This window comes from Macaca mulatta, chromosome 9 (assembly GCF_049350105.2).
Source record: "Macaca mulatta isolate MMU2019108-1 chromosome 9, T2T-MMU8v2.0, whole genome shotgun sequence".
NCBI lineage: Eukaryota > Metazoa > Chordata > Mammalia > Primates > Cercopithecidae > Macaca > Macaca mulatta.
The window spans coordinates 83388125-83402976 of record NC_133414.1 but is presented as its reverse complement, the minus strand read 5'-3'; the positions used below and the strand labels follow the sequence as shown (position 1 = coordinate 83402976).

At 34.0% G+C, this 14852-nt stretch overlaps 1 protein-coding gene across 4 annotated transcripts in view; it reads right to left on the bottom strand.

Annotated features, from left to right (window-relative positions):
• CTNNA3 (catenin alpha 3) overlaps nt 1-14852 on the bottom strand; it is a 1846283-nt gene that overhangs the window by 458330 nt on the left and 1373101 nt on the right. For all 4 annotated transcript variants that reach the window (XM_077946706.1, XM_077946707.1, XM_028827066.2 and 1 more), the window contains one exon: nt 5679-5879. In XM_077946706.1, coding sequence (XP_077802832.1) covers nt 5679-5879 — 201 coding nt within the window. The remainder of the gene's footprint in view (nt 1-5678; nt 5880-14852) is intronic.

The window sequence follows — 14852 nt, the reverse complement described above, 5'->3', positions numbered from 1 at the left end:
AGAAACTGAGTTGTAATTTAATTTCCAACTTTAGAATTATCAACACGAAGACACACAGTTATCCAGGTTAGCCAAGTGATCTGCAGACAGAAACCTCTTGTTAATGCTCTCTAATTGTGTTTTTTAAAAAAAGTTAGATTAATGTTTAATCCAAAAGGCAGAAAGTATATAATTTGAAAGCCTGTTCAGACTGCTAAAAGGGGAGGAAATTCACCAACGATAGTTCCCAAATGTTAAAGCATAGTCACTACCCCTTACAGGGATTTGCTGGAAGCATTACTGAAATTAGGTTCAGTCAGATCTTTCAACAGATGTAGTTCAATGATGGTTCTTGTAAGTAATTGAATACACAATATTCATGATCTATTGTTCAGAAGCTTGCTGAAGAACCTTTTAAAAATCTGACCCCAAGTTTTCTGGAAGTGGCTAAGATCTAACTGTGGACAGTAATGAATCACTTTCTTAATCTTTTCTCTGCCCCATCCTTTGACACAGCCTACTGTTTTGAGGGGTTTTTTTCCTCCTGAATTGGGATGACAACTTATTCTCCTGCTTAACTAGACTGTATCGCAGTGTAACCTTGCAGTAAATTTTAAATTTAAATTTTGGAGAAGGACTTGGTGATCAATGATCAATGGGCCCCTCTACTATGTGTAGATGCTACCGGGGAAAATAAAAATAAAGAAAGTGTGATGTCTGTCTTTAAGGACGTTACAATCTTGTGGGAGAAACTTGTATGTAAATGGCTGATTATGATCAAAGGCAAAGTGAAATAAACATTAACTAGAGGACAAGCTCATAGTAATACAGATAATGGAGCAATTAATTCTAACTGAAAGGGAATCAAAAGCTCCTTTGCAAAGGTGGTGGCATTTGAGAAAGTGTTTAGAATGGTTATATTTTAAGAGGGCAGTAGAGAAGAAAAGGCAATCATTCCAACTGCAGGGATAGAATTAGCAAAGCCTTAGAGGCTTAATTCAAGAGGTTTCGTTTTGGGTTTTTATTTTTATTTTTATTTTTATTCTAACACCTGACACAATGTTAGGCCCTGGGAGAGAGTCAAAGAGAAATAATATGAGTGTATTTTTCCCCTATAACTCATATTCCAGTTTGAAAGAAAAGCCTTTTTTTGTTTATTTTATTTTTTGTTTGTTTTTTGAGACGGAGTCTCGCTCTGTCACCCCTCCTGGAGTGCAGTGGCAGAATCTCAACTCACTGCAACCTCCGCCTCCTCGGTTCAAGCAATTCTCCTGCCTCAGCCTCCCGAGTAGCTAGGATTACAAGCACATGCTACAATGCCCAGCTAATTTTTTTGTATTTTTTCTAGAGACAGTGTTTCACCATGTTGGCCAGGCTGGTCTTGAACTCCTGACCTCATGATCCAATCCACCTGCCTTAGCCTCCAAAAGTGCTGGAATTACAGGTGTGAGCCACCATACCTGGCCCAGAAAAGCCATTTTTATGTTAGTATATCTGAGGAGTTCATCAAGAGCATATACTTGTCTGGGATGATGTAATTGAGTGGCATGTCCCTTAAGAGCTACAGTGCACGAGAACAGAAAGAATTCATTATTGCCAAAGGTTTCTAGAGGACATGAATATACACTTTCTCTTGAAATATGCATAGAATTTGATGTGAGAAACAAGGGGTAGAGATATTTAAAAAGAGAGTAATGGCAGTTAATAATCTTGGCACATCCCCGCCATTATGGAAGTATTAACTTAAGTGTTGTGGAAGGTGCCTTTTGGCCCACATCAGAAAAAAAAAAAAAAAAAAAAAAATAGAAATAAAATTTTAGGTGAAATCAAATACCTCCAGAGTTCAAAAAGGTAAATTGAGCAAAGAAGACTGGGGATATAATGAGAGAGAATGGAAGGGACTATGGCATGGTAGAGACCATGGCCAAGGCTCAGTGAAAAAGAGGACACCACTAAGCTCCAGCCAATTCCCATGAAAGTTATGTTAGTCAAAACTCCACTGGCCACATAAAAATTCTTTGAGTCATATCTAGTATGTGGACTACCAATTTTCAAACACTGCTGGACTGAAGAGGGCAAGGAATGCTAGAACTAAAACCTTTAGTTTTTATAACTATTTAAGGTTGTAGGACAGACCTGCAATGCAAAAAAAAAAAAAAGTACCATGTTTTAATCAAGCTACAAAATGCAAGATATGTATATGTAAACTATATTAAATGAAAGGGAATTGATAGGGGTTACCAACTGCTATTAAAGTTTTTTTAAATTAAGTTTTAAATGAAATACATCTTAAAACTCTACCTGTTGTTTAAACTGGAATAAACAATTTATAACAAAATTTTAGAAACATTTATTGACTCAAAATTTCTTTCAACTGTCTCATTTGCCTTTGAGACAAAAAAAAAGTAACTATATGGCACTTGTTCATTCTAAGAAGGAGGGAATTCTGGATACACACTTTCCAGTCTTGGTCTCAATACTTGATGAATGAACCTGTATTTGCCATCACTGCCAGCTGCCAACAGTGGATGCCACCAGGATATCTTGGTCAGATTCATTTATGTGCCTGTTCTGTTTTGGTCCATGAGCCTGGTTAACAGTAAAACCAGGTGGGGCTTGGGGGTTTGCAGCAGCTGCTCTGGGGCCTGGTGATTCCTGATTTGTATAGAGTTCTAAATCACACAAAAATGTCCTATGTCATTCCACTTCCAGTTTAGGTTTTTCCCCAACATAGTACAAAAGAACTGAAGTTGACACTAAGAGTATAATTTGTAAGCCTTCACACTACAGTCCAAAAGGTTTATTATTTATTTAAAAAGCTAATGTATTCTATCTTCTCTATTAAGAATTCCTGATGGGAGGAGGAGCTTAGTAACAGGGATGAATGGGGTGGGATAAAGAAATTCACATGAAGATTACAATATTATGCTTCTATCTGGGTGAAACGTAGCATTCCAGATGTTGACTACATTTCATTAGAGTTTGTGAACAATATAATTTCCTGAGATATAATAGGTCAGCCCTGCTTCTTAATGCTGAGAAAACACTTAGAAAATCATCAAATTTTGAAAATGTACTAATAAGCTACAAAGTCTGATTAAAATCAAAGGTGCTATGTTCTAAAAACATTCTTTGTGATTGAGATAAGTATGGCTTATATTTCATCATTTATGACAGTATTTTAAGGCAAACTTTGCAAAGATGGAAAAGTCTCGGTAATAAACAGCAACTCACAATTACTCCTCATTAAGTCATTTTCAGAAAGGAGGGTTAAATCCTGAAGACTGTATAAAAGAAAAGGAAACAGAGAAAAACAGTTCACAGATATTACTGTTCACTTGCTAAAAAGTAAACTATGCAGGCCTCATAACACAAAACAAGATTTTCCAATTATTTAATTTGGTAATTATTTATAAATAATAAGTCTAAGATGTGAAACAGATGCAAACAAAGATGAACATCTCCTGTTAGTAAATTGTGGAGGACAGAGTAGTGGGAAGTATCTTTCATAGACAATATCTCCATGGGAAAGAAAATTTTCACATTTTTCAGCTTTGGTTAAGATCAAACTGATCTAATTAGCTTTCTCATCTAATTTATTGCTCAGAATTCCCTTTAGTGAGGCATGCTTTTCATAAATTTCAAGGAAAGCTATTTGGAGAATAGTTTGGAATTAGGCATAAACAAAAATGGAAAGCTTTGTCAAAGATACACCAAAAATTTTCTGAATAACTGAAATAACAAAATTGGGATGTCATAAACTATACTGTTACACTAATAATAAGATGCTGTTTATACACAATAACCTAGGATTATTTTATATTCATTTTATTTGGGATATAGAACATAATTTACCTAGAGAATTTTAATTAAAATTATATACCACTAATTAGAAGAAAAAAAGATTTTTTTTCTCTTCTGAATGTGATAATATAGCCATATAGATTAGCTATCTGGAAAGGTTATTACAAATCAAAGAGGGATTAATAAACTCTGAAGTGTGTAAATAACTTTGTCTCAAAATTTTCTGATTTCGGAGTGATAGAGCATAAAACTGTAAACCTGGTACCTCAAACAGACATTATGATCATAAAGAGCATGCTCACAAGACTAACAAGATTATAAAACTGAGACAGAGGCAAAATATTAGTCCTGCTAGATTTTACCTAATCAATTCCTGATAGGAAATTTTTATTTGTCTAAAAAAAAACCCCTGTTACATTCTTCTTTTACTTACATGCTATTCTCAGAAGGTAGAAAAAAATCAGGGACACAGATAACTCTATACTTGATTTTGACCAACAAGAAAGTAGTGCTTAAATTTAGTTATGGAAGAGATACTGAATGACTAGAGCACAATCATCTTTTTAAACAAGTAAATATATTGCCACAACTTATTGAAAAAGTAACTACTATGTGCCCTATTGATACCGGTGACTTTGAGGAGCAGATATAGAAATATAAATTTAATAATATCAAGAGTTTTATCTTTCCTTACCACATTGTTAGCATTGCATTATTTTAGAAATATTTCAAAGAGATAATAAGAAAACTATATGCCAAGATTCATCAATGATTTTGTTTATCAACTTGCTAGAAAAACAGCAAAACTGATCATCTATTCCCTGCAAACCTTGCTAAGCTTGCCTTGCAGCATAGTGCTTCAGACCTAGTCTCTAGTGAATATTATTCAACTGTTGGCTTGTTTCTCTTAATTCATTTTGAGGAGTGACTTCAAAAATAAAAGAAAAACTTAAAAAATGACTCATCCTTGTCCCTTCTATTCCTTTTGCTAAACAATGTGCATATCAAATTTCATATTCCATATGCATAACATGAAAAATGATTCTCTAGGATTGATAACTTAAGGTTGGAATTTCAAATATTTTAGGAATCACAGATGCACCATCACCCTACTGTTAGGAGACAATAGTAAAAAAATCTAACCTGAGGATTTCACAGATTCACAAAGGGTTTTCACAGAAAGGAGTTCTGCTGTTATGACTTATAAAAATAGTTGATTGTCCTCATTGTTTCTGAATCCATATGAATTCAGACACTTCTGTAAGTTTCTTGTAGAAAGGTTAACCATAGCATTAAAACATCATTTTACTGAGAGATTCAAAAACGAAGCATTTACTGGCTGATTTTTAGAAAATATTAACTTGAGTGCTGCAACCAACACAAAATACTGGTTCCATATTTCTTATGCAATCAAAGAAGATTATGTGCAAGAACAAATTGCTGTTTTGCAAACAGACTGCAGATGAAGGTAAGAGCATTTCTCTGGAAACACAGGACTGACTTGCTATGTTTAAGTAACATAAACAAAAACCTAGGGATATCGATGATACAGTTAAGAGAGGGTTTGGTGATTATCACATACTTAATACCATATCAGTCTAATTATATCTCCTAACAGATAAGGCATTAATAAACATTCTAAATGGTTTCTGGCTAAGGCCTGTGGGTAATTTACATAACACATGTATTTATAGAAGACCTCTTTTCACCAATGAATATATTTACTTCTCAGAGATAAATTTCAAATTGCATAACCAAAGAATACAAGCACTATGTGGCAATATATGTCAAAAGAAGGAACACAGACTGGAATCTTTCCCACATGTATGAATATTCGGTATCTATGTAGATTCAGATATGAGAAACAGTGCAGCTGTTATTGGCAACTGACTTACCCGTACTTGTAAGGAAGTTAACATTTCTCATTACACCTTCTGTGTAAGCCCCTGGCTCGTAACTGTCCATTTCACCCGTGACGATGTGAGCAACTCTCGCTGCCCGGCCTCTGATAGCACCCGCAGCACGGTCTAAATTATCAGCATCCTGGTCTCTTAAGGCTATGATACACTTGTTGACATCTTCCAAGATATGGCTTTCTGTAAGTAAATCAATCAAATTAGTTTGTGTGTGTGTGTTTAAAATTCATACAAATCTAGCAGATTATAATTATGTTAACTTCTGACTTCAGATAGAGTGCACATTGGAAATGGAAGATTTTGAGAATTATAAGAAAATTGGAGACATATTTTGCATACATCCCTTTACTCTTTAATAGCAAAATCCATGAAATATAACATGTTACATTTTAAGAGAAATTTGTATTGACTGCATATTATTTTAGACTCTAGTTCCAGTAGATTAGATTTTTAGAGTGGCACAGAGGTGGAAATTAAAGACAGTTTCTAGATTAAAATGAAAATAAAGTATGTGATGATGAAATGCTACATTGTGAATGAAAGCAATATTATACAGATTATAAAACTTATATATACATAAGGAAAAGATTGATTTAAATAAATGAATTCCAGAGAAAGTTGCCTACTCTGAAGATTGTCTCCTGACCTCCTCCTCTCCGTTCTTCTTTAGATGACTAGGGCATGAACATAGCAGGAAGTTTAAAACACACACATAAAACAATTATAACAATATGATCTCAGTAATTCCAGAACATATCATTAATTCTCTTTCTCTCTCTTTTTGTCTCTCTCACTCTCTCTTTCTGTCTGTGTCTCTTTCTTTCTCTTTCCCAATCTGCTTGTGTATATGTGTTGACTATGTGTGTGTGAGCTACAGAGGAGCTCTTCAGTTTCCTTACAGAGTCACACTTCCCTCTTATTGTACAGAAAATAAAATCTGTCTGGGTGTGGTGGCTCACACCTGATATCCTAGCACTTGGGGAGACCTAGGAAGGAGGATGACTTGGGGCCAGAAGTTCAAGACCAGTCTGGGCAGCACAGCAAGACCCTTTCTTTACAACAAAATAAATTTACCCAGGAGTAGCAGCATGTTTCTGTAGTCCTAGTTACTTGGGAGGCTGAGGTGGGAGGATTGATTGAGCCCAGGAGTTAGAGGCTGCAGTGAGCTTTGATCACGCCACTACACTCCAGCCTGGGTAATAGAGTGAGGCCCTATCTATCTATCTATCTATCTTAAAGTAAATATATATTTATATATTTAAAATTTAAATATATTAATAAATATAACATTATTTATTCATATATTTATTCATATATTTCATAATGATATGTTCTGGAATTACTGAGATTTTATTGTTTAATTGTTTTCTGTGCATGTTTTAAAGAAATAGTTATTAAAGATATTAAGTGGGCATTCATGTGATAAAGCCAGAAGCCAAAACACTAAATATATCCTAAATATATATGCACCCAATACAGAAGCACCTAGACTCATAAAGCAAGTCCTTAGAGACCTAGAAAGAGACTTAGACTCCCACACAATAATAATGGGAGACTTTAACACCCCACTGTCAATATTAGACAGATCAACGAGACAGAAGGTTAACAAGGATATCCAGGACCTGAACTCAGTTCTGTAACAAGCAGACCAAATAGACATAATTGTTGAAAAAAGAAAATAAAGTCAAACTACCATTGAATATGGTCCCTGTTGACCTTCTGAGACATGGCTTCTATTATTCTGTTATACATATTTTATGATTTCCAAAATCATTCATGATCTTCCATGTCTCTGTCTTTGGGCATATTAAAACCTTGGTCTAGACAGTCTGTCCCCTTTGACCTGCTTGCTCAACTCCTACTATTCTTTCAAGCCACTAGGCAAATGTTCCCGCCGCAGGAAATCCATGCTGACTTCCTCATTCCCTATAACAAAACCAACTTTGTTCCATGTTGTTTGGGATTCACATAAAATGGTATATGCTCTTCGATTAGAGATTCTTCCTGTGTTTTAATTATTTACTTATAAAACTCTCTCTCTCTTGTAGAATTTGAAATATATCTGAGGGAAAGAATTTTATCTTATTCCTCGAGGTATTCTATATACTACCTGTTGTAATACTTGGTACCTGTTAGGCTAACAAGAATGCTTGTTAAATGAATGAATGAATGAATGAATGAATGAATGAATGAAGCTCTCATAAGACATTCTTAAATCATGGGTTATGAACATAAGTAAACACATATCTGCGATCTGAAATTAGGTAAATTTAACCCATATTAGGGACATTCAAAGTCACTTACATGAAAAATATTAAGCACTAAAAACCTTCATTATAAATTAACTAGGGTTTTAACCTAATTTGTAGCATTCAGTTATGAATGTATCATTAAAGCCTACAGTAAATACAGTCATGGTCCAATCTCAACAGATAGCATATGTATATTCTCATATTTCCCCTGGAACAGAAGTACAGGTTTGAGTTTAGAAGGCATAATAATCATCAATTTTTACAAAGCCCACAGATGTACACTTTAATGACACATTAAGAAGCTACCATTTTCAAGTACATTGGCAAGGTCTTTTTTTAAAAAAACAAATGCAACATATATGTATTCTATGAATGTTTACTCTGTATTCACTAAGGTACTCAATTTTATATTGCAGAGTTATTTTTCTTAGTCCTATACAAGTGAAAGAATACTTACAGAAAAAACAATGTCCATTCTTGGAAGATTGATAATATGTAATAAACTCTGTAATTTCTCTTTAATTAAAGATGAAATGATAGCTTGTACACACTATTTTTTTCCTAGTGAATTTTGCAGAGGAGAAAATATACAAAGATATTCACTAACAATGAATGAGTAGTCACCTCTTCTGTAGAAGTATGATCTATATGCCCATGAATGTATTATTTAATGCAGTTAATAATATTATAGCAAGAAATTTTCTGTGTTTTTGTTGTTGTTGTTGTTGTTGTTGTTGTTGTTGTTGTTTGGCTGTACAGAAGGTTGTGTGATTACTGCTCACAATTAAATAATGCTGTCAGAAGCCATGGTGTTAAATATTGTTGAAGAATTATAGAGGTAAGGTCAGTGTGGAAATAAAAGTCTTATATAAACATACACAGAATTAAAGAAAAAATAAGTGAAATAAGTGAAAAGAATCTATAACCAGACTTAACCCAAAGCAGCTATAGTAAGAATGTTGGAGTAGATGTATAAATGATCTTTGAAATTTCTAAGATTAAATATAGCACAAAAGAATTGGAAAAGGTTCACAAATTTTGTATTATTATGACACTTTTCCATTACCCTGAATGCTTTACAGAATGCTACCAACAACTATTTGCATGAGGCTCTAAACATAGAATGCCAGAAAAAGAAAATCAAAATGTTAGGTACCTCCCACATATGCATAATAACTAAACATTAAACGGCTTCTTAAAAATGATTATTTCTCTGCTATTTATATTTCTGGTGAACTTAAGTGACTAAAAGACCTTCGTGAAGGCCTGAGTTTTTATGCCTAACTACACAGCCCTTAAACTTTTAGGGAAGAAGAAAATGCCAAATACCTTGTATATAACTTCCTACTGTTGAATCTCTTTAGACTTTGCTGCTAATGGAATGGGTTTACTCTTTAAACACAGCAAAAGTCATTTGGCTCTCTCCTCAAATAATTTTTTTTCTGAAGTAGATGCACTTGAGCTCAACAAATGCATCATTTACAAAATGAGGTTAAAAGAAAGAATATGTTATTATAGAACAAGCACATTTAGAATACTATGGTTTGAAGGATTGCCACACAGTAAAGATTTTTCTTAACAGCTCCAGAGTATCAGCTTAACATTTGCTCTGAGGTGAGGGGTGGAATGTCCTGGTGTTAGCGTAAATGCTGAAATGCATTCATTTAAGAGCAGAGAATTGTTGAATTATTAGCAATTTCTATCAATCATTTCATGGCCATCTTGAGATGCAAAGAGTGATTTCTATTATGTTGGAAAATAGTAATACACAGGATAATAAAGGAACTGATCTTTGACTAAAAGGTACTTTGTTTGGTGCAAGCTTTTTTTGGTGCAAGTGTCTCTGGCTAACTCCAACTTCAGTCACTATAGGAAGTGTAGCACAATAAAATTTTGAAATGCATTTTTTAAATAATAATTTTTTCTAGCTGTTCAGTTTCACATATATATGTATATATAAACAAGTATGTGTATATATGTGTGTGTGTGTGTATGTGTATGTGTGTGTATATATATATATATATATAGAGAGAGAGAGAGAGAGAGAGAGAGAGAGAAATTCTTCTGTCACCCAGGATGGGGTGCAGTGCCGTAATCATAGTTCGTTGCAACCTCAAACTCCTAGGCCCAAGTGATCATTCCACCTCAGGCTCCCAAGTAGCTAGAACTACAGGAACTCACCGCCACGCCTGGCTGTTTTAATTTTTTATAGAGAGAGGGTCTTGCTATGTTGCTCAGGCTGGTATCGAACTCCTTGCCTCAAGCGATTCTCCTACCTCAGATTCCCAAAGTGTTGAGATTACTGGAGAGAGCCTCTGCACCTGGCCAGTTTTCAACAATTAAAGCCAGAATTTTAAGGTCAAATGTATTGCCCCAGGGAAAGTAGAAAACAAACAAAATTCAGTGAGAACAAAATGTTAAATCATTGGCTTTCGACACCCAAAGTAGAATTTTATAAATCCACAGTCCAGAGAACAGACTGAAAGTAGAGGCACATTTTGTTTGCAAAAGCTAGACTTGGTTGAGAGGTAAAAGTTTCTGCTTTTAATTCCTGAAGTGGGATTTTGAATATATCAACGGCAAAGCCTTAAGGGGAAGAGAGTTTATGCTGTAATCCATCAAGCAAGAAATGATACACTAACAACAGTTTCCTCCCCTGATATCTAGATACGCAAGAAAAAGATTCAGAGAAGAGAAGAAGAGAGAAAAAGATATTAACTAGTTTTTCTAGAGAAACTGAGCTATAATGCAAAATACATTGAATTTTCTAAACTGTGTAGATTAAGTTTAGCTACCCAGTGTATGTGAGCTCAGAGAGTTAAGCTAAATTTAATTATAAACAAACAAGTTTCCATTTTTGCATACCTGGCTCCATAGCTATAAATTAAAAACACATTACACAGGCAACTACACAAATGTTCAACAAAAAAAACCAAGAATACAGTAATTTTTCTTTCCTATTTACCCAAAAAACACGAAGCTAAAAAGCAAATAGAATGCATTACTATGTGAGCTAATTGTTGTTTACCTGTCTACTTAAAGATGGTCAAAATTTGTTTGGCAAGAGTTTGATTATGATGATTGGTTTCCAAATTAAACAATATCCCACAGAAAGATCTAAGCAAATACTAGCTTGAGAATACAGAGTATGCATACAGTTAAATGTAAAATGTAAAGTTCCTTCTTCCTCTTTTACGTCCTAACTCCTTTCTTCTGTCTCTTCTCTCCTAAGTCTTAATATATGTTAGAAAATGTAGATGATATAAAAAATAAAGCACAGTCCCTGTCTGCAAAGGGTTCACAATCTAGTAACCAGAAAATAAAGCACTTTTTATTTTATTGTCTTTTATTCTGCCCAATACAATAGTCAAAATGGTAGTCACTTTGTAATTATACAAAAGTTTCGTTAAACTTTAACAAAATTTGCCCAGCTTCTTTGCACTGCAAACTGTTTATTCTTGAGCTTTTAGACAGCTCGAATTTACTTGTCTTACTTTTGACAATAATAAAAAGAAAAATAAAGTCCAATATTGCTATTTCCAAGCCAATTATCAACAATACTTATACAAACTCTGCAGCACTTATTCACGCACAATTCTATAGAAAAACACACACATGAAAAAAAAAAAAAGAAAGTCATCGAAGCCTTCATATTTCTCTTGGTATGTCTTAAGTAAGCTCTTGTAACAACTTGTGAAGTTGTTAAGAAATTTATCAAAAGCTTGGAAATAGAAAAAATGGACTATTGCTTGTCCTTTCAATGTCCTGCTGAACAGACATTGCAATCAGCCCACCTGGCAAATATCTAATTCTCCAGGAGTGTGTCTTTGTTCCACTTGCTATTAGTGTTGATTAGGGTATTTTAAAACTCTGTAAAGGATAATGCTCTTTTTAAAAAAAAACTCTGATGACCATGTAAATGATTCTTGTTACAAAAAGTGTTATTTTCGTAGAAAAGATAATCCTAAAGGCTACAGCTTCATTGCTCTGTAGGACATTAACCAGTTGTGTTTCTAAATGAGAAATTTTATTGAACCATTCTTTATCTAAATTTTTTAAACAAGGCTTTTCATTTTAGTGCCTCTCAAAAATAAAATTTTTGACACATGTTCATGTTAAATTTGTAAAACTCATGCCTTCAAATTTAGAAAATTATCCATAGACTGTATACCTTGACTTGGAAGCGACTGATTTTTCAATTAGAGTGCTATCCAGAATAAAGTGAACATTTTATGTTAAATCATAAACCTATTTTTAAAATGCAGAACTACAAAACTTCTATAAGATAACAGAGAAGAAACTCTAGGTGATCTTGGGTTTGGCAAGAACTTTTAAAATATAACACCAAAAACATAATTAACAAAATTTTTTTAAAAAATGAATACATTGGACTTCATAAAAATTTAAAACTTCTACTCTGCAAAAGACACTTAAAAGAATAAAAAGATGCTGAGCACCGTGGCTCATGCCTGGAATCCCAGCACTTTGGGAGGCTGAGGTGGGCAGATCACAAGGTCAGGAGTTTGAGACCATCCTGGCCAATATGGTGAAACCCATCTCTACTTTAAAAATACAAAAATTAGCCGGGTGTGATGGTGCATGCCTGCAGTCCTAGTGACTTCGAAGGTTGAGGCAGAAGAATCACTTGAACCTGGGAGGCGGAGGTTGCAGTTAGCTGAGATTACGCCACCGCACTTTAGCCTGGGAGACAGAGTGAGACCCCATCTCAAAAACAAAAAACAAAAAACAAAAAGCCACAGAGTGGAAGATAACATTTGCAAAACACCTATCTGATGCAGGACTGGTATCGAGGATGTATAAATAATTCTTAAAATTCAATAATAAGAAAACAATTCAATTAAAAAATAAGCAAAAGATATGAGCAGACACCTCACCAAAGACATACAGATGACAAATAAGGACACAAAAAAAATGGGCAACATCATTTATCATCAAGAAATTTCAATTCAAAACAACACACTGCACATCTATTAGAATGACTAAAATTTAAAACACTGATAACACCAACCATGAAAATGTAGAGCAATAAGAACTCTCGTTCACCGCTGAAGAGAATGCAAAATGGCATTTTGGAAGACAGTTTGGAATGCCACTTTGGAAGAGATTTCAGCAGTTGCTTACAAAAGTAAATATGCTTCTACTACACAATCCAGCAACCATACCTTGGTATTTACCCAGATAAATTTAAAACTTACATTCACACAAAACCTGCACATGTGTCTTTATAGCAGTTTTATTTGTAACTGCCAAAACTTAGATGCAACCAACGTGTTCTTCAGTAGATGAACGGATAAACTGGAACACTCAGTCAACGGAATGTATGAAAAGCAATGAAAAATGATTTACCAAGCCAAGAAAAGACATGCAGGAAATTTAAATGCATACTGCTAATGAAAGAAGTCCATCTGAAAGGCTACATACTGTACGATTGCAATTACATGTCATTCTGGAAATGGCAAAGCTACAGGGACAATAAAATTCCTAGGGAGGGTAGAATGTATAGGTAGAGCACAGGGGATTTTCCAGGTAGTAAAACTATTCTGTGTAATACTGCAACGGTGAATACATGTTAATATACATTTGTCAAAATCCATAGAATTTACAACACAAAGTGAACCCTACTGTAAACTGTAGGATTTACTTAATACTAATGTATCAGTATTGGTTCATCAATAGTAACAATAAAGGATGTTCTTCAAACATTCTACATTCAGTGTCAAGTCCATTTAAGACCTTAAATAAGCACTGTTTAGCTTCTAAAATAGGAATAAAAATATTCAATCACATACATTATTTACAGATGTCTACAAATAATGAATTAGGAATTGTGAACATACTACAGTTTTCTGAGAATAAAACTAAGAAAAAGTTTGGTCCTATTCTTTCCCCAAGTTTCTAGCCTTCACGCAGTAACACCTTCTGGTTGTCAACTGGTTTCTTGGAGTTTTTAACAAATACTGTTTCAGTCTCTCTTCTTTTCCATGCACTGTGCTAGGTAACAGATACATAATATTTTGTTTAATTCTCATAATAATTCCAAGAGATAGATCTGTTACATTTCATTTTTATAGTTGAAGCAAAATGGAGCCTTTGAGCAGGTAAATATCTTCTCCAAATTCATAAAATTATAGTAATTTGAGTCATAGCTCAAAATCGAGGTTTATCTAACTTGCTAAGTTTCTATAAAAATGCTAAAGTCTCATCTGATTTCAAGATAAGGTGATTCTATAATTATATTATTCAGCTATTCCAAATGTATAATGGGAAGGGAAAATTATGGGCTTGAAATATTTTCTAAATTTTATAGAAATGGTACAAAAGATTGTTCATGCTATTATAATCTATAGCTCAATGCATTATAAGTTTTCACATTAATTTTCATTGGGCATAAGATAATCATCTATGCATTTTAGAAGGATAATTTTAATTCTACAAAGCTCACATTGACTATGCTCTGGTAACTTTAACATTCTGGATCTGTAATCAGGAGCCATCATAGCCAGAGGGCCTCAAGTATTCTAGAGACATCACCAGGAAAGTGGCCATGTAAGAATAAATAAACAAATGAAGTTTAGTGCCTTAGCTACTTAGCTATTCTGGTGTAGGAGCTAAAGTCTAAGTTATTGCATTTTATGGCATTCTTATCCTGACAAAATAAACAAACAGAAAAAGTGAAACAAACCTCAGGCATTCTCACTCAGACCATACTCTTTTACCATGTACTCCTCTACTACTGAGCTTTTTCATGTTAATTGTCTCATTGCTTCCTCTCCCATAGACTGAGAACCTATTAACATCTAGTAACAAAGCACTGGGTAAGAAAAAAAAAAAAAAAGAAGAAAGCTTTCAGGATATTACCAGATTGAACATCAGGACTGTC